General features: G+C 36.4%; 1 protein-coding gene across 1 annotated transcript in view; it reads right to left on the bottom strand.

Moving 5' to 3' along the window:
- LOC125649738 (organic anion transporter 3-like) overlaps positions 1–24,518 on the bottom strand; it is a 63,994-nt gene that overhangs the window by 24,292 nt on the left and 15,184 nt on the right. Inside the window, exons 2-3 of the mRNA XM_048877459.2 lie at positions 12,134–12,231; positions 5,337–5,542 (exon numbers count right to left, since the gene is read on the bottom strand). Coding sequence (XP_048733416.2) covers positions 5,337–5,542; positions 12,134–12,231 — 304 coding nt within the window. The remainder of the gene's footprint in view (positions 1–5,336; positions 5,543–12,133; positions 12,232–24,518) is intronic.

The raw sequence follows: 24,518 nt of genomic DNA on the forward strand, positions 1-24,518 counted from the left end.
CCTTGGGATTGAAATGAAGACATTTGTTCTGTAAGGTATGCTTCATTCAAAGAATGATAAACAAATACAAATACTCCAAGTCCCTCCAAATAAAATAGAATTCTACTGTAATACCATCTGAGCCATTTATTGTTTTTCATAACTTTCAATACTTCTGATAGTTTCAGAAATCCTTCTGATTTTCTGATAGTTTAACTTTGTGGTTTAGAAACACGCTTTCACTAAGTAATGTTGCACTTCTATACTGTTTTTAACTTTTGTATCAATTTGAAAAGAATGATCTTTGTTCTTCTAATATATGCTCCTAATTCATAATATGGTTTCCATCAACATCAATGAGTTCTGATATTGTTTTATTTACAAAATTCTTTCTTTCTAATTTACAGAAATAGTATGTGTTTCTTTCTCCTTTTTCATACCATGTTTCTTTTGATCTTAACATTAAACCCTCAATGTATTTTTCTCTTGTAACTTGCAAGGATTGGTTTTTTTTTCTTCCTCTAGAAGTTCAACGTCCTCTTTTTTACCCTGAAGCATTTATCGTATTTTCTAAATCCAAATTTTCTTTTTCCAGCAACTTGCTTTCAGACTTTAATTGGGGGGGGGGGGGGGGGGGGGGGGGGGGGGGGGGCTCTGGTTGTCTTACTTTATCTGTATATTCATTTTCATAAAATAGCTGAGAATTAACTTCCAATATTCTCTACCTCTATTATTTTCATTGGTTTTGAATTAAAGCATAATTGCTGAATGGTCAGTTCTACACCCAGAAATTATTTTAGTATCACATGCTTTACTATTAAAATATACATCCTGAAACAAGGAAGTAATCTATTCTACTTTGAATTATAGGATTTGACCTTCTCCATTACTGTCTCCCTTCTTCATTCCAAATTCTCCAGGGATCAACAACCTCCAAATCTACCTTAATGTTTGATATTTTTTATGTGCACATGGATTGTTGAGATTTTCAACATTAAATGTGTCCTTTTCCTTCTCCTGAAGGACATCCCAGTCACCACGCATGACAATTAACATATTCTCTAACTTAACTTTTACAGTGTCTATGTTCTGAGAAAATACTGGACTATCAGTATTTCATCTTTTTGCCTACTTAATTTGTTCGATAGAGAATATGTATATACCGATGCCATGATTGTTGATGATTGTATCGCACTTTTTCCCCATTTTACACGTAATTTGCACAAAATCGTACCAATTTGTAATGTGTCGCCTGAGGGCTATAAGCTGGCATCCCGCGAGGACTATGCTCCATGTATTTACTGTATCGTGAGGCTTTAAAGTTTGGGCTTCTAAACACGAATTTATCATGATCCACTTAATATCACATATTTGTCAGTTTTCATTTCATACTTTAAAATAAAATATGATGCGAAAGAAGTCAAATCTTTCCATGACTGAATAGGATGAAAAGTGGGCTATTCGCAAAACTAGAGCGTATAAGCTACAGACGACCCATCATTATATACGAAACCCTATTAGTATCATATAAAAATTAAATTTACATTCCCCTATCTCGTAATTTCGAGAAAAGATTTCGTTATTACGCGAAAAGATCTCGTTATTACGAGATAATCATCTCGTAATTACGAGAAAAGATCTCGTACTTACAAGAAAAGATCTCGATATTACGGGATAATTATCTCGTTACTAAGAGAAAAGATCTCGTAATTACGAGATAATATCTCGTTATCACGAGTTAATGGAATGTGAATTTCGAAATTACGAGAAAAGATCTCGAGATTATCTCGTAATTACAAGATCTTTTTTCGTAATTACGAAATCTTTTCTCGTAATTAGAAGACATTTATCTGTAATTACGAGATATTTTCTTGTAATTACGAGATAATGGAATGATACTAATAGGTTTTCGTATATTACCGTCCTACACCCAAATCGCACCATCTGTTAGAAAGCATACTAAGGACTAAATTTAATGCTACTATTCAAAACAGGGCGCAACCCATAGATCAAACTTTGCTTGTTAAAATAACCAATTTAGCATGTAATGATAACAGAAAAGGTACATTGTTGGAAAAAATAGGACAGCCCCCCCCCCCCCCCTTCTCTCTCTGCGTGCTTGATAAAAAAAAATTGTATGTACTTTTGGTTAAGTTGATTTACACAAACATTAAGACTGAATCACTCGCGTACGTTAGAAAACAGATTTCAACCCCCCAAAAAATGCATTAGCGATACGGATTCGATATACTTATTGTGGGTGGGTTTTTTTGGGGGGGGGGGGGGGGGGTGCAGATAACCCACTTTTAGACCTATTTCTGGTAAAATTGGACTTCTTTCGCACCATATTTTATTCTGAATATGAAAAGAAAACTGACAAATATGTGATATTAAAAGGCTTAGGATAAAATTCGTATCTAGAAGCCCAAACTTTAAAGCCTCACGATACAGTAAAAAACATGGAGCATAGTCCTCGCGGGATGCCAGATTATAGCCCCCAGGCAACACATTACAAATTGGTACGATTTTGTGCAAATGATATGTGAAATGTGCATCAACAATCATGGTATCGGGATATACGTACTCTATATCAAACAAATCAAGTAGGCAGTAAGATGAAATGACCGAGAAAGATGGGTTACATTCATCGACTACTCGCGAAACGCGAGCGAAGTGTTTGGGGTAAGTACAGGTTTCTGAAATTCGGTGACAAATTTGATTGATCAATATATATCTACGACACTCAATGCAATATGATGTTGCAGAAATATTGTATATTTTATGAGAAAATCTATCTCATACTCAGTGATGCTGCACTTGCTCCGCTTCGGAGCCGACCCCTCGTGATCCACTGTGACGACTCCTCGATTGTGACGTTGTGTATTGTGATTTTGCTTAAACAATCATATATTTCAATCTATAACAAAGAACAAAGTCATCGAGATATATACTTTCATGCAAGTCATTTGGGCATAATCCTGTTATTAGCACCGCGGTGCTAATAATATTTGACGTTTTTTTACGTAACGTCAGAAGCGTTAAAAGTTATAAATATATCATTATTTGATGATTTCTAATGAAATTTCTGTTTAAAATAAAATTCAGAGAAAATTCAAAATTTTATTTTTTTATTCGTATTTGAAATAAATGGTCATCCCATACTAAAAATGGCACGTTTTGATCTGTGGAATGCGCAAAACTAATTCGCACCGCGGTGCTAATAACAGGAGTATATATAGAGAAACGACGTTCATATAAATACCTCAAAACTAATTCGCACCGCGGTGCTAAGAACAGGAGTATATATAGAGAGAGACAATGTTTTAAAAATCAAGATTATAAGCTCTACGAAGGGAAGTATTCCCGGGGAAAGGGTTTCTTTGGGGGAGTTCATAAAAAAATGGGGCTTGGAGATTTTTGGGGGTTATCACTGTAAAAATGGCACGTTTTCATCTGTGGAATGGCCAAAACTAATTCGCACAGCGGTGCTAATAACAGGCATTTTTCCTTTAGTAAGAGTTATTTGCTCTTTAAATTTGGTTTATTCCGTTAAATTACTATAGGAATATGCAATTTTTCAAACATTTGAATATGGCACAGGTGAAAGAAGTATAAATTAAAACAACCTTGTGTATGATGGGGTATAATATGAATGATTATGCCACGATGACGAAGAAAATGTAGGAAAGCCATATGTAAACACATAGTAGACGGTCATGCTTTGCGACTCATTCAATGTGCCTTCCATCAAAGGTACAGGTAGTGTATAGTACTGTTTACAGCCATTTAAAAGGACTTAATTCACTACATGTATTGCAACACATTCAAAGTCCGTGCAAAAATGAGAACATGGAAATACATTGACATGATGACAAACGATTAATGTTCCTGTATGCAATAAATTGTATAATTAACATTAGAGAAAAATGTACACAAATGCATTTCTCCTGTACATGAAATCAAATACACTGCCCTTTGTACGCAATGAAAGACATGGACCTCAACATGATTTTGAATTTATTGTTTTAATTTACAAATACTTCATTTATTCATCGCAATTTAAGTCAAAGCCCCCCCCCCTTTTTTTAAACCTTTTAATAAAATGCAAATATGCATTACTGTTCACCTTAATACGTGGTCTTTATTAAGTTGCGACATTAATTTTAAGAGAAACATTTATTCTTGTTTATAACAGAATAAAGTACAAATATGCATTAAAGTTCAACTTGAATTTATATTCCGTTATCAAATTAACTGTACAAAAACAGTTCTTTTTGTTTATAACGGAGTAAAATGCAAATATGCATTACTGTTCATCTTAATACATGTCATTTATTCAGTTGTGACATTAATTTTAGAAGAAACATTTCTTCTTGTCTATAACGGAATAAAGTGCAAATATGCATTAAAGTTCATCTCGAGGTTATATTCCGTTATAAAATAAACTGTACAGAAACATTTATGTTTGTTTATAACGAAGCAAAATGCAAATATGCAATACTGTTCATCTTAATACATGCGATTTATTCCGTTATCAAATTAATTTGAAGAAAAACATTTCCTCTTGTCTTTAACAGAATAAAGTGAAAATATGCATTAGTGTTCATTTTAATATATGTCATTTATTCCGTTATCAAATTTACTCTACAGAAACATTACTTTACATGGTCTATAACGGAATAAAATACAAATACTCATTACTGCTCATCTAAATATATGGCAGTTATTCCGTTATGAAATTAATTCTAAAGATACCTTTCTTCTTGTCTATAACGGAATAAATGGTACTTTCCTGCAAGCCAAATTTTAGTTTCTATGGATACATCTATTCCGTTATAAGTTTCATTGAGAATAAGGTAATTTCTAAAAATATAACTAGAGAGTGCATCGGAACAAATGCCAAAAAAAAATGCTTAATTCTCATTGAAACACAATAAATAAAGTTCATAAGGTTTATAAATATTTACGTCAATAACGTCAACAACGTCAACTATTATTAGCACCGCGGTGCTAATAACAGGATAATGCCGTCATTTGAAGTATTTGAGTTACTAAGGCTATTTATTTTGATTGTAAAATAATGTAACCGATGAATACATGTACTTATTTGTGGTATGTCCATTTCCTGTTTCAGGTTGTTTGAAAACGTAGATCCCAAGGGGACACTGAAATTTTTATTGCTTTGAATAGTCTTAATAAAGATTGGAAAATGCCCTCTAAGATCAATATGGTATGGTAAAAATCTTTTGAAATACCGAATTTCCATGTAGTACTCTATGTTTTTATTGTCTAAAAATATATACAGGATGCTCTCATGGTTGACCAATTATGAATTTATATTAAAGGCATATCCTTACTTCTGTGACAATAGTACTGTCTTTGTCCAGATGGTACAGGTAACCGTTAGTACATTCTTTCATTGCTATCAACTGAGGGATCGAACCACTTGTGTCGTTGTGGAATATGTTGATGTGACATTTTTCATATGTCACGTAAATAGAACCATTGGTAAGATATTTGTTTTCCAACTCCGAAGCTGCACATTGGAAGTCTGGCCTGTATCCTGAAAACCAAACCATATAAGCTTTCAAATTGATGTTTTCCTTCATATATGGCATGTCAAACGTTGCAATATTTGATCTTTTCCATTTGTATTGTATAATTTTCCATTTGTATTCTATATTTTCCATTTGCATTGTATAATTTTCCATTTGCATTGTAAAATTTCCATTTGTATTGTATAATTTTCCATTTGCATTCTATATTTTCCATTTGCATTGTATAATTTTACATTTGCATTGTATAGTTTCCATTTGTATTGTATAATTTTCCATTTGTATTCTATATTTTCCATTTGCATTGTATAATTTTTCATTTGTATTGTATCCAGGGAATGTTTATTTTGATTTGTTACGAAGGATTTCATTAGTTAACGTCACTGATGTACCACATCTGTACTGTAGACGTGCTTAGCACACAGGGCCGCATCGTCGCAAACCACGGTTTTGAGTCCACTCACGCTCGAATAGAAGCATCCGTGGGTAACTGACGATGACAGGCCGTAGCAATGACGGTTCTTTATCGTGTCAACGCCTGTGCAGCGATACGGAATATCTGTTTTTAAGGTCTTTTAAATGCCGAGTGTTTGGCAAAGGAGCAATCACTGTCTTTGTGTCTCTAAAGCTTTGATGCGGCAATAACAGTAACGGTTCTCGAACTCACGACCTCTCGCCCACAAACCAAGCGATATATTACTGAACTACCACGACCAGGTCCTGGACTAGTTATTTTTAAAAATACTTAGCTAGCTCTAGTAATGGCGACCCCCCCCCCCCCCCCGATCATTTTTTTTGAAAAATAGAACTGTCCAGAAAAGGTAACGGTTCTCGAACTCACGACCTCTCGCCCACAAACCAAGCGATATATTACTGAACTACCACGACCAGGTCCTGGACTAGTTATTTTTAAAAATACTTAGCTAGCTCTAGTAATGACGACCCCCCCCCCCCCCCCCCGATCATTTTTTTGAAAAATAGAACTGTCCAGAAAAGCATGCACATTTTTATGAAGTCAGAATTCAGTAGATTCGGGGGACTTAATTCAGCCCTTGGGTCCCCACCAATTGTTAACCTCGAGTTTGGTTTGTTACAACTATTCAATGGATTAATCTTAAGTTATCGTTTATCGAATTTTGTAATGCGCGAGATGTTGAAGAGGTAAAGTTCAGGAGCCACGTTTCGCAGGAATGTACCGTATTTGCTAAGTGTAATGGCGTAACCACCCCCCACCCCCCCCACCCCATTAATTGATCGCTTTTATGCGTCTAATGTGATCAGCATATTCAAACTAGTCTCCTATTTAACCACTGACTGATCTAGATAATTCTGAACGAAAGGATGCAGTAAACTGCTGAATGTCTGGGGACTGTCTTAAGATCCCTAGTGAATCCAGTGCAAAGCCTTGGGGGAGGGGGGTTGCAGTTGGAGGGCGAAGTCAGTGGCGGATTTAAGGGGGGCGCAGCCGGCGCCCCCCCCCCCCCCTCAAAAATTCCAAATTTAAGGTAAATCTTGGTATCTTGTTTAGAAAAATGTATCAAACAATAAAAGAAGCAATGATTTCTTCCATTCCCGGAGAAATAAATGACAAAGTCTTTTGATTTCTTGAAGTACTTTATTGAGAGAACTTAATTTTTCCAGAAACCCTTAAAATTTGCGTCATTTTACTAATTTCACTTGATTAAAAATGACATATTTCAAGCCCTATGAAATCTGTAAAATCCAGGAGCTTCCGGGGACTTCGCCCCCTGGACCCCTACCCACTTGAGGCAACCCCCAGACCCCGTGCCTCATAAAATGGCGCCCCCGTAACCGCAATTCCTGGATCCGCCCCTGGAAGACCCCTGGACAAGTGCGTTCTGACAAAATAAAACGTACATGCATGCTTTTTTCGACATCTGTATATAAAATATCATTTGTGAAGGGAGGGGGGGGGGGTGTCTCCCGGCGCAAGATTCCTCATTGCTGCCTAGATGTATGTTCAACTAGTCCTATATGGAACCGATCGCGGTAGTTCAGTGATATGCCCTTTGGTTCATAACTGTGAAGTTGCATGTTCGAGTTCTACTCGTGTCATGGCTGCATCAAACCTTAGACGTAAATATCGACAGGCGTTGACACGTTAAAGTACCCCCAATGTTACGCCACTGTGCCCATACATGTAGCATAGTAAGTCTATTTGTGGTACGTCACCTGGTGACGGCTAAATATAAGTGGGACCTAAACTAATGAAATCCTTCGTAACAAATCAAAATAAACAATCCCTGGGATGCAATATAAATGAAAGATTTTGCAATGCAAATGGAAATTATACAATGCAAACGAAAAAAATATATAATACAAATGGAAAATATAGAATACAAATGGAAAATTATACAATACAAATGGAAAATATAGAATACAAATGGAAAATTATACAATACAAATGGAAATTATACAATGCAAATGAAAAATTATACAATGCAAATGGAAAATATAGAATACAAATGGAAAATTATACAATACAAATGGAAAAGATCAAATATTGCAACGTTTGACATGCCATATTCATACGACGAGTACATTAATTGATTAACTGACGGATTGATTTCGGTTTATCGCCATTTTGGCAATATTTCACCTATTTTACGGTGGTTAACAAAATGAAATGTGATCGATTTTGAAGGGTTTTGTGAGTTTCCCGGACAGCTACCAGCTCTTATCTATAAAAACTGTTTACGACCATCGCTTAGGTCATTAACAAATTCGTTTTGACGTTTTTAAAAGGACAGTAGTAAATATGAAATTGTAATTTGAATATTTCTTACGAATTCTAAGTCTATGGAAATCAAGAAAATTTATTTATCTTTTGATAATTATCATTAACAGTCAAGTGTTTGTTCTTATTTAACTACCGCTTTCGTACAGAATTTGGAAGGGTCGCTTTGATTAGCCAAGTCCCTTGACGACACCGGTAAACCAAAGAAATGATAGAGGCTACTTGTGTTTTTTCACACCTCAGGTAGATTAAATATCCCTCCCGGTCGGTCGGTCAGTCGTTTTTCACGCCTGGCCGCTCTTGATCACACATTTCACCAACCTTTTCTCGTCTTCAAAGAGTGGCCGAGATCAATTCAATTCAATTTACATGTATTTGCTCAAACCATGTTAAACGGTACATGAGGTACAAGAAATATAATACGTGCAAGACATATATGGAACAATGCAACTTTCTTAGATATCAGAGGGGAACATAACCTAGTAATATACATTGTATGTATAAATACACATAATAGTAATGCGTTTAAGAGGTAGCAGAAGAACAACAGACAATCTCAAAAATATGAGAAATAAAAACATAGAGATTTCTTAATATTTTCATATTTTGAGTTGACAATTTTTATTTAACGTAACTTAACATTTGTCAGTGACATTGGTTTACTAGAACATAAATATAAATAAATCCTGAAGATTCATAATTTATGTTTAATGCAACTGATTTAGATCTATAACTTCAATATTCTAGTAACCCTCATTCCATGGGTATCCGGGTTAGAATGGGTCCTCAGTACCCCTTGCTTATCGTGAGAGGCGACTAAATGGGGCGGTACTTTGAATGACACGACAAAAACCGAGGTCTCGTGTCACAGCAGGTGTGGCACGATAAAGATCCCTCCCTGCTCAAAGGCCGTAAGCGCCGAGCATATGCCTAAATTTTGCAGCCCTTTATCGGCAGTGAAACATTGTCGAGTGGGACGTTAAATAATATCAAATCAATAAATCAATCTAGTAAACCTCCGAGTCTTTATTCTCTTCTCATGAAATATTTATTTTCGATACAGAACACCTCCATCAACCAACTATACCGTGAAGATCCAGGTTAGAATAGGTCCTTAGAGCGGGGCGTTACACAATATACAACGAACCAACCATTTCAGTGATGGAACATTCTTTATTATCATCATTCCTAACTGCTAGTGAGGATAGTGAAATTTATTGACAGAAGAATTAATGGAAAAAATTATCAAGTATCCATTTTTACTCGGGCATTGATTCTTATACATGCATACTGCCAGTAGTAAAGCCATTATCATTCTGTAACTAAAGCTGGGAGATTTGTATCTACAAAAGGATGTCAACATCAGGTCGCCTTCCCCAATTCGTTTTCTTTGCTCATGGCATCAGCACAGAAATACACAAATTTTCGTTTAAACAAAAATCGTTGTAGTTATGGCTAACTTATAGATTAACCGTCCTTGTCTCGGAAGCTAGAGATGTAGTAGCGGTAGGCAAATTAATGACAATTCATCTGATATCCAAGTATCGATAAAAGAGTAGCTTACCACAAGCAGAAACGACGACTTCAACACTTCGAATCCAAACACTGAGCTGGTATGTGACTTGAATATCGCAAACAGTCGTTGCAACGGATGTTGCACATACCCAGTGCGTACTGCTAAATTAAGGTGACTTCGGTTCATATCTGATTACAAACTCGGATTACCCGAGTTGTAATCGAACGGAGAGAGTTTCAACTCTTATATGAGGTATTCTGACATTTGAACTCTATACTCAGTAATCCTGCCTTTCACGAAGGTTAGTGTGGTAGCAACATGTCGATCTTGCAAGGATACTGCGTGTGTGTCAGTTTTCTGCGTGTGTGTCAGTTTCTGCGTGTGTGTCAGTTTTCTGCGTGTGTGTCAGTTTTCTGCGTGTGTGTCAGTTTTCAAACGATGGATCTTATTGTATGGAGTATTCTACATGGGAACAATGTTGTCTGACATGTTTCATACCAATTGAGATATTTTATGCACACTACTTTTGACTATGGATTACTCCGTTTACCTGATAAGATATACGGTTCACGGCGTATTGACCTGTTGACAAAGAAAACTTGCTCCTAGGTACCTGATCCAACCTTTAGTGTGTCCAGGGTCCATGTTTGCCCTACTCTCGGCTTTGTCTTCTTTATAATAGTTATGAGTTTGATCACTGTTCATTCGTTATCTTCACCTCTCAACCATGTTTGTAAGGATTCTGTGAAGTTTAGGAATCCAGTATAGATACGGTATTCATTCGTCCCATTCACTGGGATATTAAATGTGTTTGAAAACTGAAGCACGGTTTTGAAGAATTTCATCTTTTAAAAGGGAACTTGGAGTATACTATAGGTAGGATTACCAAATGTGGAATTAATCCTGATAAGAAGATAAAAACAGGTCAGCTAACAAAGAAGCACAATTCGTGCCCATGGAAATTCCAACAGACTTATGGAAGACCTGATCACCAAAGACTACGAAGTCAAGATATTGTCAATAACGAATTCTAGGTTAAACTCTTTTGAATAATTGTGCGTAGAATCAGAATGATGTTTAACAAAGTCATTTTTGAATGACTGATCACTAGATATGAATATTTTCTTTTACCGGTTTTCGTTAAAGAAGCAGCTGTCTTTGAGATCAAGTCTAGTCTTTAATTTATCGTGAGGAATGGTCGTGTAAAGAGTTGAAAATCATATGTTTTGATGTTGTTGATTTGAGAAAAGTTTTATGATTTCAAAATTACTAGATCTTTAGAAGATTTTAGAATCCACATTTGATTTACACCATTTCTGGCATATGTTGAAGCACAGTACGTTTGAAGTTTCTCCGTCACAGCTGTTAATATCTTCGTGAGGATCAAAAATAGGGGCTAGGTAAAACCAGCAATGTACCTTTCTAAGGCTTTTTGTGATTACTAGGAATCCAGTATAGGAACGGTAACTCATATTGATTCAATTTTGTGAGATTGGTCACTCTTCGCTATCTTCATCTTCCATTCATCCGTCCCATTGGCTGGGATATTAAATGTGTTTAAATCAGAAGTATGATTTTGAAGAATTTCATCTTTTGAGTGGATGGTTGGTAAGCCCGATTACCAAATGGGAAATTAAAGTTCGTTTAAAATACAGTTGTAATAATGAGACTTTACAAATACAGACAATGTTGTTACAAGCTTAGTCAGCTGGAACTAAAACATTCCTCATGTAACCTATCTAATTTTGATTTACTAAACACAGAAGGATAGATGGTACGCAGTTTTGTTTTGATGTGTCTAATACGGGATTTTAGTATTCCTCTTATACTTTATATCCATTCTTACTAGATATCAAGTTCTTCTACATGTATTTCATATTTAGCCCATCGATAGAAATCATAATAGAGATGAAGTTTTGTCGCCAAGTGAAAGACCTGGATGCGGGTTTATGTTAAATATTTGTAATTGTTTCCTAGGAGAAAACAGACTGAAAGTGTTTGCATTCTCTTCTGAGTTGGTAAAGAAGTTGACATGTTTCTTTAAATGTGCAATTTTTGTGTTGTATTCTTTTAGTGTTTTTATTGTAACTGAATAAATTTTGATTCATCAAGTGACAGACGACAATATAATGATATGAAATTATGATTGGAAATTAATGATATATCGGAACATACTGATCAAGATTACCGGTTTACCTAACCAAATATTAATTATGTTCGTCTGTTTAATTGGGAAAACACTTCGTTAGGAAGACAGGTATTCGCAGACTTTGGATCTATGGATATGAGACGCGATACATGTATATCAATTCTTTAATATTTTACCTATAAAAACTCCAATCAGTAGCTGAAAACCAGCTTGCCATATATGTAGAAATATGAAGGCGGCTTGTATTGTCTGATATCTGCCCCAGTGACCATATCTGTAACACAGAAATAAGAAAAATATAGAAAGCATGCGTCTTGGTGGACCGAAAAATGTAGAGATAAATAATTCTGTTATTCGTAATAATGCAAATGATTGTGTATTTCCATCATGATTCTCTTTTTGTATATTTTACTATTCCAGAATAAACATTTTTCAAGCAATATTTTCATCCAGTGCATTTACTCTGTCAATGTTAACGCATTCATTTAAGAAAGCCTTCGGGCTTTATGGAATTTAATCACTTGACCAACCTGTATTTATATCCCGATAAATATTTTAAAATGATACCTTATTACTTATATTTACATTTTTGATCGGTAACATTACTGAATTGTGTTAACAATACGTGTCCATACATTTCAAATTGTTGACCTCCACAACGAAGCGTCATAGATGTTGGCACACTGATTTTGACTGCGGATAACTCCGATTACCTGATCAGGATATGTGGCTCACGGCGGGTGTGACCGGTCAACAGGGGATGCTTACTCCTCCTAGGCACCCGATCCCACCTCTGGTGTGTCCATGGGTCCGTGTTTGCCCAACTATCTATTTTGTATTGCTTATAGGAGTTATGAGATTGATCACTGTTCGTTATCTTCACCTTGCATGTTCAAAATGACAACACAAAACAAAGTTCCATCAAATGAAGAACTAGTACTGTTTTAATTATAACGACGGTAGAAAGCAAATATATCAATATATGCATTAACTCGGGAGTAATGGAAAACTCTTCCATATGTTAATTTTAGAGGGTGGGGGAATTATGATTTAAACGGGGTGCGCAAGGTTACACATACAGTTGTGATGCGGTTTCACTTTTGAAAAGTGAAAACGTTGAAGACTGACTTTGAAAGATATTCTGTGGATATTACGGAGTTAACAGAAGACTGAGGTGGAGGAACACGAAGAACAGGGCGGCAGTCGTCAGGTGTAGGCAATCATTTATAGACAGGACAGAGGACGCAGCTCAGATAAATCTCCGGAAAGAACTGAATATCGCAGAGAATGTGGAACAGCACGCAGGTAAGGGACGGTTTGGATTTGGATATGTAACTGTTGACAAACATGAGCTCACTGAATGCTTCGTTTGACTTGATGAATTTCTGTAAGAAGTTTATAACGACGCCTCGCTTCGATGTCCCGACATAAACTTGGAAACCGACATCAATCACCTTATGGCTGCTGTGGCACGGAGGCAGTGCGGTGTGTAGGTCTTATGTACTTTGACGACTTATCGGCCATACATCCTGTGAATGATCTTTTTGCTAAAGACTAATGTCATCGTCTAGCAGTAGGTACAATTCCGCATCACCGATGACCAGGGTGAAGTTCACTGAAGTTGTAGCAGGTGAAATTTTAGACATACATCAGTAAGACATTGTTTACAGAAATGCTTTTATCAATTATTGATGAAAGTCCACAGCTTGGAATACAAATAAAACCATAAATACATTTTGTGATGTTGATTTTATCTATTGTGGAGACTTCTGCAGTAAGTGAAAGCGATTGCTAGATGTATTGCCTTAGTAAAAGTAGTACCTGTTACGTACTTTGAACAAATGTTCATACGCACAGCCGTGACCTCTGTTGACCCCGTAGTGGATTTATGCAGTAATAAATACGTATTGCTCGTAATAGTGTTATGTAGGAGAATACAGTTGAAAATGTAAATATATTTTTGTAAATGCCATTTATCATAAGGGGATTCACTACTATGTACTGATCTAGCTGTAAATGGAGATGATCGACCAGATATCGTATACTCTAGTATCGATTCGATGTTTCAGATCATATAATAAATACGTCCCACTCGATAATATTCCACTCATATGGAATCGTGGTAGCTCAGTAGTAGAGTGTTCGCTTCGTAACCGGGAGGTCGTGAGTTCGAGCTCCGCTCGTGCCATGGCTGCGTCAAGCCTAATATTGATTGATTTAATGTTGTTTAAAGTCCCTCTCAAGAATTTTTCACTCATGGCAAACCTAAGACGTTAAAATAGGTAGTGATTTCTCCTTCGCCGATCGCTCGGAATTTAGAAGTGAGAATCATTGGTCGTTCAGGTATGACCTTTAAAACGGAGGTCCCGTGCATGCGTTGGCATGATAAAGAACCCTCACTACTACTGCGCTGAGCGCTAAACGTAGACCTGGTCTACATTTGTGGTACTTCACCTACAGATGGTGACCTCTTAATATGAGTGAAAAATCCTGGAAGAGACGTAAAAGCAACCGATCGATCATGTGGATACGTCACTATTGCCGGTGAAGGGCTGCAAAATGTACGCATATGCTCGGCGCTTATGGCCTTTGAGCAGGGATGGATCTTTATCATGATACACCTGTTGTGACACGGGACCTCGGTTTTTCCGGTCTTATCCGAAGGATCCCCCTATTTAGTCGTCTCTTACGACAAACAAGGGGTATTGCAAAGGGCCTATTCTAACCCGGATATCCATGGGCTACGACATTTTTAAAGGACAAGCACATGTCAAATGTTTATATCGATAATGTATAGAATATACTAGTTTACTAGGGAGTAATCGATTTTTATGGGGACCAATTTTCATGAGTCATTACCTCAAAAATTGTTGATTTTACTGTGTATATTGATATGTACATGTATACGTATACATGTATACAATTACACATCAGCCGAGTAGTTACGATTGGGGTGGATCTTAGGAGTTCGTTTTATGCACAGGCAATTGCATCGCTTGGGGTCGAATTTACTATATAAACAGTAAAGGTATAGAACTCTAAATATAGGGTACCCAAGTTAGCCGATGTAAAAACAATAAATTAATTGATATAAAATTCTACTTTGTATTTTAATTTATGCATACATAATCAATCTACATTATTACCAAAGTTCATCCCGAAATTCCGTATACTTCCCAAGATATACAGAAATGAACTCGGAAAAATGCATATCTTGGGAAGTATACGGAATTTCGGGATGAACTTTGGTAGTAATGTAGATTGATTATGTATGAATAAATTAAAATACAAAGTAGAATTTTATATCAATCAATTTATTGTTTTTACATCGGCTAACTTGGGTACCCTATATTTAGAGTTCTATACCTTTACTCTTTATATAGTAAATTCGACCCCAAGCGATGCAATTGCCTGTGGTTTTATGAAACAAAATATTTCCTAACTTATACAGGCAATCTAAAAAAAAAACCCCAAAAAACATGGTGATTTAGTAAATGAATATAGATATAAGAAATGAACATCACTTTTGAGCTGTTCATGGGGTCAATATATTAATTTTATATTATTCTATAGCTAATAAAAATTTACGCAATGCAAAGTTACGCAGATTTTATAATAGACTATTTATTAGATAATAAAAGCAGCTTTCAAAATTTGTTGTCTCTTCGGGATTTACAATTCTTTACCGTCACTTTGCATATACAGTATACTAGCGGGGAAAAAGAAGCTGCATTTTTTAATATATGAAAAAATAATAAATAAAAAAAAACTATGAACAAATTTTATTTTTTGTAATACTGTTAACAAATGTATGTGTTACAGTATTAAACAAGATGTACTGTGAGCAATGCTTACCCCAATCTCCCAAAGGGTGTTGTTAATAGGTATAAATTACCTCTTTCCTGAGTGTAAAAATATAGTATGCCTTTGTAGAAGAAAATGGAAGATATAGTCCAAACACAAATCCATGGCATAAACCTATAATTTTGACCTTGAGATCAAAGGTCAAGGTCATAAAGGGGTCATGAATGTACATGACACATAGTCTCATGGAGATACACCAATGTCTTATGGTATGACTATGTCAAAACCCTATAATCAATTTTGACCTTGACGTTAAAGTCCAAGGTCATATAGAGGTCATGAAAGTACTTGACACATCATCTCATGGTGATACACTCATGTGTCAAATATGGTATGCCTATGTCAAAGAACAAAGAAGTCATGGCCCTGACACGAATCCATTGTAAAAACGTTTAATTTTGACCTTGATGTCAAGGTCATATGGAGGTCATGAAGGTACATGACACATCGCCTCATGGTGATACACTCATGTGTCAAATATGGTATGCCTATGTCAAAGAACAAAGAAGTTATGGCCCTGACATGAATCCATTGTAAAAACCTTTAATTTTGACCTTGAGGTCAAGGTCATATGGAGGTCATGAAGGTACATGACACATCGTCTCATGATGATACACTCATTTGTCAAATATGGTATGCCTATGTCAAAGAACAAAGAAGTTATGGCCCGGACACGAATCCATTGTAAGAAACCTTTAATTTGACCTTAAGGTCAAGGGTCAAGGTCTTACAGAGGTCATGAAGGTACTCGACACATTGTCTCATGGTGATCCACCTGTGTGCCAAATATGGTATGCCTATGTCAAAGAACAAAGAAGTTATGGCCCGGACACGAATCTGGAGATCGACAGAGTGATTCCTATATACCCCCCAGAACTTCGTTCGGGGGGTATAATAATCCATTAATGTTAGCGTCGAATAACGTCAATTTCAGCGCACTCGATAGACACGGGTATTCGAACTTGAATTAACAAAGTTAATAACGCGTGTGGCCACCATTTGCATTCACGCATGCTTCACAACGGCGCCCCATTGATGCCACTAAAGTGTTCAGAAATGCTTGAGGGATGTTGTTCCAGATGTTGGTTAAAGCCTGGTCTAAATCAGCCAATGTCACTGGCTGACTTGGTAAACAGCGTAGACGTCGTTCCATTTCATCCCAGATGTGCTCGATCGGCGATAAATCGAGGGAAACAGTTGGCCAAGGCAAGACATCGACATACTGTTGAACAGAAAAGCCTCTGACTACACGTGCAACATGTGGCCTTGCGTTGTCTTGTTGCAGAGTGATGTGATTTTGCTGTCTCTATATGAAGAGTATCACATGGCGCTGAATAATTTCGTTTTGATAGCGTACGCCGGTGAGATTTCCATTGACAATTTGTAGAGGGGTCCTTCCAGTTGCTGTTATTCCACCCCACACCATAACGCTAGCTCCACCGAATTCTCGACGTTGCACAACACATGCGTCCTGGTACTGCTCCTCCATGCGACGACACACTCTACAACGGCCGTCACTGCTATCCAAATGAAATCTGGATTCATCAGTTAACAGAATATTGGCGCAGACCTGTATTCTGAATCGCAAATGTCGTCTGCACCACACTAGTCTAGCGATACGATGACGTTGAAGCAGTATTGGGCGCACCGCTGGACGTCTGATGTTGTGCTCGCACAGACGATTATGCAGAGTTCTTGGACTGATTGGTCGAAGTCCAGGAATGCTAGGAGCAGTCAAACTTTCTGCTGGAAACGATTTCTCAGTTGCACAAGTCTAATGTGGTTGTCCTGTCGACGCAACGTCACATGAGGACACCAAGAACGTGGTCGATCCCGAGTGTTACCAGATTGTTGGAAACGTCTACATAATGACTGGATGGTGTTCCAATGAACTCCAAAGTATCTTGCTACGATATTTCGTGCCATTCCAGCTTGACGCATCCCAACAGCACGATTACGTTGGTTTTTGCTGAGTCGTGGCATGACAGAAGAGTAATGTTTGTCAAACCTAAAGTGCTTTCCTTAACGAATAGTGTCCAAACAAACCTTTTATTTATTAAAATCATGGCCCCCAGGGGTTGGATGGGGCCACAATGGGAGATCAAAGTTTTACATACAAATATATAGGGAAAATCTTTAAAAATCTTCTTCTCAAGAACCACTGAGCCAGAAAAGCTGATATTTACATGAAAGCTTTCTGATATAGTGTAGATTCAATTTTGTTCAAATCATGGCCTCCGGGGGTAGGATGGGGCCACAAGGGGGATCAAATTTTTACATACAAATCCATAGGGAAAACCTTTAAAAATCTTCTTCTCAAGAATCACCGAGCCAAAAAAGCGGATATTTACAAGAAAGCCTTTTGACATAGTGCAGATTCAAGTTTGTACAATTCATGGCCCCCGGGGGTAGGATGGAGCCACAAGGGGGAACAAATTTTACATACAAATATATAGGGAAAATCTTTAAAAATCTTCTTCTCAAGAACCACTGAGCCAGAAAAGCTGATATTTACATGAAAGCTTTCTGACATAGTGCAGATTCAAATTTGTTCAAATCGTGGCCTCCAGGGGTAGGATGGGGCCACAAGGGGGATCAAAGTTTTATATACAAATATATAGGGAAAATCTTTAAGAATATTTTTCTCAAGAACCACTAAGCCAGAAAAGCTGATATTTACATGAAAGGTTCCTGACATGGTGCAGATTCAAGTTTGTTAAAATCATGGCCCCCGGGGGTAGGATGGGGCCACTAGGGGGATCAAATTTTTACATACAAATATATAGGGAAAATCTTTAAAAAATCTTCTTTTCAAGAACCATTGGGCCAAAGAAGTTCACATTTACATGAAAGCTTTCTGACATTGTGTAGATTCTAGTTTTCAAAAATCATGGCCCCCGGAGGTAGTTGGGGCCATAATAGAGACTAAGGTTTTACATGCAAATATATATGGAAAGTCTTCACATATAGACAAGGTGAATCAGGTGAGCGATGTAGCCCATTGGCCTCTTGTTTTAAGTAGGGGAAGGATCAGTCGGACTTCACTTCGCACTTGCATTAGAATTCTTGACAAGCAAGAAAGTCATTCTGTCCAAATCTCAATATCTTATAAATCGTAGGAGGGGAGTGGCAAAGTTTAGTTCACTACACGTATTCTTCAATTCAGCACTTCCAGTGTGGATCCGGGTTAGAAAGAGTCCTCAGTACCCTTTACTTGTCATAATGGGGCGGTTCTTCGGATGAGACATAGCAAGAGACCCACAGACCTTATTGGTCACCTGAGTACTAGTGAAAAATTATCACTACTCCTAAGGGCTATGAAATCTAGAAAAAAATTCTTTTTCTGAATATCTAAGCTAAATTTTAACATTCAGCAAAGTATAAAACAAGATGTGTTCTTAAAACTTCAATGCCCTCTTAAGTGCATACACTGATAAAAGGCTTCACATAATATGATAAAAGATGTATTAACATTAAAAGATATGACTAATTTGGACCCATCCTAGAGTCAAAACACTGGGTTGTGAAATTCACCATTTTTTGCACATCTTTTTCTGCTATTCCCTTATGCATTTAGATTGATACAGTAGCAGCAAACTTACACATAAACACTATATGCTAAGTTTGGACCCACCCTGGGGTCAGAACCCCTCTGCCTCGGAGATCATGAAATTTACAACTTTGGTAGAGGCCTTCCAGCTCTACATCACTATGCATTTAGTTTTTCTTACACTTGTGCGGTTCTTGAGAAGGAGGTTATTGAGAAGGAGATTATTGAAAATTTGTCAATTTTTGGCAGTTATTGCCCCGTCCCAATGTCCTAGGGGTGCAGAAATCCTAAAATTTACAATTTATGTCCATCTTGTTCAAAACATGCTTCATACCAAATTTGAAAAGAATTGGAACGATATCATAGTGATCAAAAAGTTAAAATTGTCTATTGTTCACACATTTAATAACTTATCATTTTGGCCCCACAATGATACCAAAACCCCTACCGCTGGGATCATCAAATTTACAATTTTGGTAAAGGACTACCTGTTCTTTCTAAATATCCATTTAGTTTCAATTTAGTATCAATAGCACTAAAGAAGATGTTATTAAAGTGTTTTACACATAAACACTACATACTAAGTTTGACCGGCCCTGGGGTCAGAACACCTACCCCATTGATCATGAAATTTACAATTTTGGTAGAGGCCTTCCTGTTCTACATCACCATGCATTTAATTTTTCTTGCACGTGTGCGGTTCTTGTTGAGAAGATTTTTGAAAAATGGACAATTTTGGACAGTGTTTTGCCCCGCCCCTAAAGCCTAGGGGTGCTGGAGTCCTGACATTTACAATGTATGTCCACCTTGTTCCAAAGATGCTTCATACCAAATTTGAAAAGAATTGGACTGGTAGTTATCAAGAAGAAGTTAAAAATGTTCAATTGTTAACGGACGACGACAACCAATTGCAATAGGTCACCTGAGTTTAATCAAGTGACCTAAAAAACCGAGGTTCCCTGTCACAGCAAGTGTGGCACGATAAAGATCCCTTCCTACTCATATGTCGTAAGCGCCGAGCATAGGCCTAAATTTTCTTCAAAGGCAGTGACAACGTCTCCATATTCAGTGAAATATTCTCGAAAGGGAAATTGAACAATATATGTAACTAGAGCAAAGCTCGTTGCAAAGCAACGAGAGGTCTTCCGTCGGAGCTGTGTGACATAAAAACCTTGAACTTGACCATATGTCCTTGGGTCATGTCCTAATACAGTCTCAGTTAACATGAAAATCTGTTATAAGTATGAAATCTAAATGTTTCTTCATTACTTGATATGGCCAGGACAGGGTTTGTATTTACTAAAAAGTGAACTTGACAATGTGACCATGGGTCAAGGCCGGGACATATTCTTTGATCATATGGCGCGTGTATGTGAGATTAAATTCTTTCAGCATTTAACTTTTCAGTCCCAATAATGAAGAAAAAATTACTATTTAAAATTATGAAATTTATGGCTCAGGACATACAATAAAGGTTTATAGCTGTTACCAATATTTTATCATACAACAAAATTATGATAGCATAATATTCAGACTGAAGAGAATAATTCATCGAGTTTGAATTATTTATACATACAAATCAAATAAATTGCTCTCAAATCTTGAATATTTTATTAAACTTTAATATCTATCTGCGTAAATACATGTAGGTATATTATGTACACAGTGCGCACAGAAGTCGCGTATGAATTTCACGCCAGCGGCACGTGCCGAAGTTACATAATTTGGACCAAGAGTTCTGAATCAATGTTTAATTAATCAAAGTCATTGTTTTTAAACAATAAAACAACAAATCATTTGAAATGAGACTGGTCGGCCATGGGTTTCAGAATATTCTATACGCATGTTTAGATTTGGTTTAATCATGATTATAAATCATTGATTTCAAAACATGTTCAGAAATAATTTGTTATGTTTGTAAAATGTATCCATTTTCTTTTTCACAACGAAGAATTTGAGTAAAGCTTGTGTTTTCATTTAAAGTAGTGTGAAATCACAGATCGCTAATCCAGCAGCGATGAATCTCCGATATTAAACACACATTCAATTAGACATGATTGAGAAACGAACTGTATATTAAATTGTAGATTTTAAGATTGATACCTGACTCAGTGCTCTAGAGTTTTGAATTTAAAACAAATCAAACGTAAGACCAGGGACGTATAAACAAGTATATACATCCCCGGAAAGACTGAATTATTCGAAAAATCCAATATGATCAAAAACATAACATTCTGTGTTATATTTAGGACGACAATGTTTACTTTGTGTACATGCCCTGGTTCAAACGCGATGGTTCCTCGAGGCGGTTACGTAATTGTAAACAAAAACAAACCCCGCGGTGTATGTAAGATGCGTGTACTTAATGACTGAGTTATTCTATGCTTGAAGGTTTGTTTCTTCAATTAAATATAACGTTGTTTTAATAACAATCGTAAAAGAGATAACCTTTTCCTCTTTTTTTCTTTGGAACGATTGTTTATATTAAAGCTACTAAATAATAAAAAAAAAAAGTTGTCGATAGATGATTTTTAAAGGAACCATAGATCACGTTAAAACCTTATTTTAAAAGAATATTTGGATTTCATGAAGTCAGATTTATCAATTAAAGCAAGTTTATTTAAGTTATACGCACATTTTGCCCCTTCACCTACCTAATGATACGGTTACCTGTTTGCGGGTCAAGTTTTTTACTCATATATAACACAATACTCGAGCAAAATATTATGTTTATGAGATCAATAAGATGTTAAAGAACAACTTTTCCAGCGAAAGCCATATCGAAAAATTTACCGTTTTTGAGTTATAAAGCGAAAACTTTGAAGATCCCCAGATCCCTAATTGAAGGGGCCAGCCCCTTTTTAGGGATATCAAAAGAAAGCTCTTAACATTTTGCACAACTTTTGTTCTACACGTCTTAACAAAATATTTTTAGTTTAAAAGATACAAAGGAAAATATGTGTAATTTTTTGCTCCTTTTGGCGTTCTAATTTTTTAACCCTGTCAACCACCATTTCGAACGCTGTAATCAAAAAACGATGTGCACAACTACAGAGTGTACAATGCTCCTACTTTTCATTTTCAATGCATTTTCTGCTCAAGCTTATACAGTCTCAGAGCCTTTGTCTGGAAACCAAAGCCCCTAAAATTTCATTCAAAGGGGAATAACTCGTGAACGAAAGGGAATTTCTGAAATGTAGTATATGATTTTAAAATTGTTCTGTCAAGTTTATAAACCCTGAAAATTTGAGCAAAATCCATGCAGAAATGAGCGAGATATGAAGCTTCAAAGTTAGCGTCTAGGAAAAAGAGGGAAAAAAAGAATAATAAGAATAATCTTAACCAGCACAATCAGTAGAAGGTCTTCCGTTGTTACGGAAGACCTTAATTAATCAATCGATCAATTCAGCACTTCAAACATCAAATGCCTTTCTCTACTGCTTTAAAAATATTTTTTTAAATGGGGAGGGGGTAGCAAATCAATCGAACTTTGCATGTAGAAAACATGGGATGTGTGTGTTAAAATAACGAAAAAAGTAAATTATAAGAAGGGGACAGACCAGTCCCCTTCCCACCCCAACCCCCTGTTTCAACGTGCCTTGTATAACATTTATACAAAAAAGATTTATTCGGTAGAATACAAATATCTGAGCACCATAATTTAATTTAACTTTTAAATGACACATTTTAACTAAAGTAAACTTGAGATGTAATATACATGTATAATAAACTTGGATCAATATTCATTTATTTTGAAAACAACACACCTCAATCTTTGTTTTCAAAACAAATAATAAACTCTATACAATGAGCTTCTATCATGATATATAACCTTAGTTTTTAGTGAAACCTTCTAAAATATTAGATTGCAGATTTTGATCATTTAAAATGAAAAACAAAATTTTGGGGGAAATCGTGAATCAGTATCTTTAAGGGAAAAGTCGCTAATTATCGTTTTGTCTTCTTTTCACCTCGAAATAACGAAAAGACGACAAATTGTAAAATGGCACAAATCAGCCACCATACCTAACCCAATTTCATTTTAAAACAACTCTGGAAACACACAGTTTGAATTTGAGCTCATTATTTTGCATCTGTATCAATCTCGGTCATTTGAAAGTTTATCATAACACAATGTTTGCACATAACAATGATGTAACCACATAACGTGAAGTAGTATCAACATGTCATAATAATTTAATTTTACTTGTAACACGCAATTTGATTGGCTGAGCACACTGCAAAAAAAATTAGTTTATATTGTATAATGTAACTTTGTATGGGGACACGCCCCCTTGACAACCCAAAACGGCACTACTTTTTTAAAGCGCTAAGCGTAGCTGCGCTTTATTGTCGCCGCGCTTTATTGTCGCCAGATGGATTTTGTTTCGTCATCACGTTTCCGGTTTATCGCCACCTATAGACAAATTTATGCATCGCTGTAGTAAACAAGTCCTGTTTAAAGTATTCGAAATTTTGCAACTGATCTAGTACGGGGATAACATTCATATCCGCAGGGACATTTTTTTCTTTCGGAAATACAGTTCGTTGAACAGTGGATAAAATATGCATAAAAAAGTGACATTTTTGTCCTCATTCTGGGGGAAAGTGAGACACAGATGCAGGTCATTCTTCAATTAAAATTCCCGTTTGAATCTGCGTCTGTAATATTTAAAGTGATTAAGTAATGCAAAATCTGAAAATGAATAAGAATCTGTACATGAAACCGTTTTGGCTAGGATTCCTTTGCATTGAGATCTGTACATGAAACTGTTTTGGCAAGGGTGCTTTTGCATTGAGGTCAAGAAAATCAATACTTTTACATGGTGCAATCTATAATTAGAAGCCACGTCATTAAGTTATTCACGAGTCATGAGGGTTTTCCACTTGTGTTTTGACTGCTGTTCCGACTCAGTAAAAATTTTGTCCAACACAGCAATGTGTGCAACACAGTAAAAAAAATTAACTGATCCGCGTCGATCGTGAACGAGAAAGAACTTGTGCTTGATTATGTTTTGACAGCGAAGGACAGAGATCGGTGTCTCAGAGGGACGACATTGCCTAACTGATTACACCTTCCCCGATCATATATGTAAGTAGGTCATGCAGGAATTTAGAGGATGCAGCGGTATAACTTAGGCTTACCT

This window comes from Ostrea edulis, chromosome 5 (genome assembly GCF_947568905.1).
Source record: "Ostrea edulis chromosome 5, xbOstEdul1.1, whole genome shotgun sequence".
In the NCBI taxonomy this organism is placed as follows: Eukaryota; Metazoa; Mollusca; class Bivalvia; order Ostreida; family Ostreidae; genus Ostrea; species Ostrea edulis.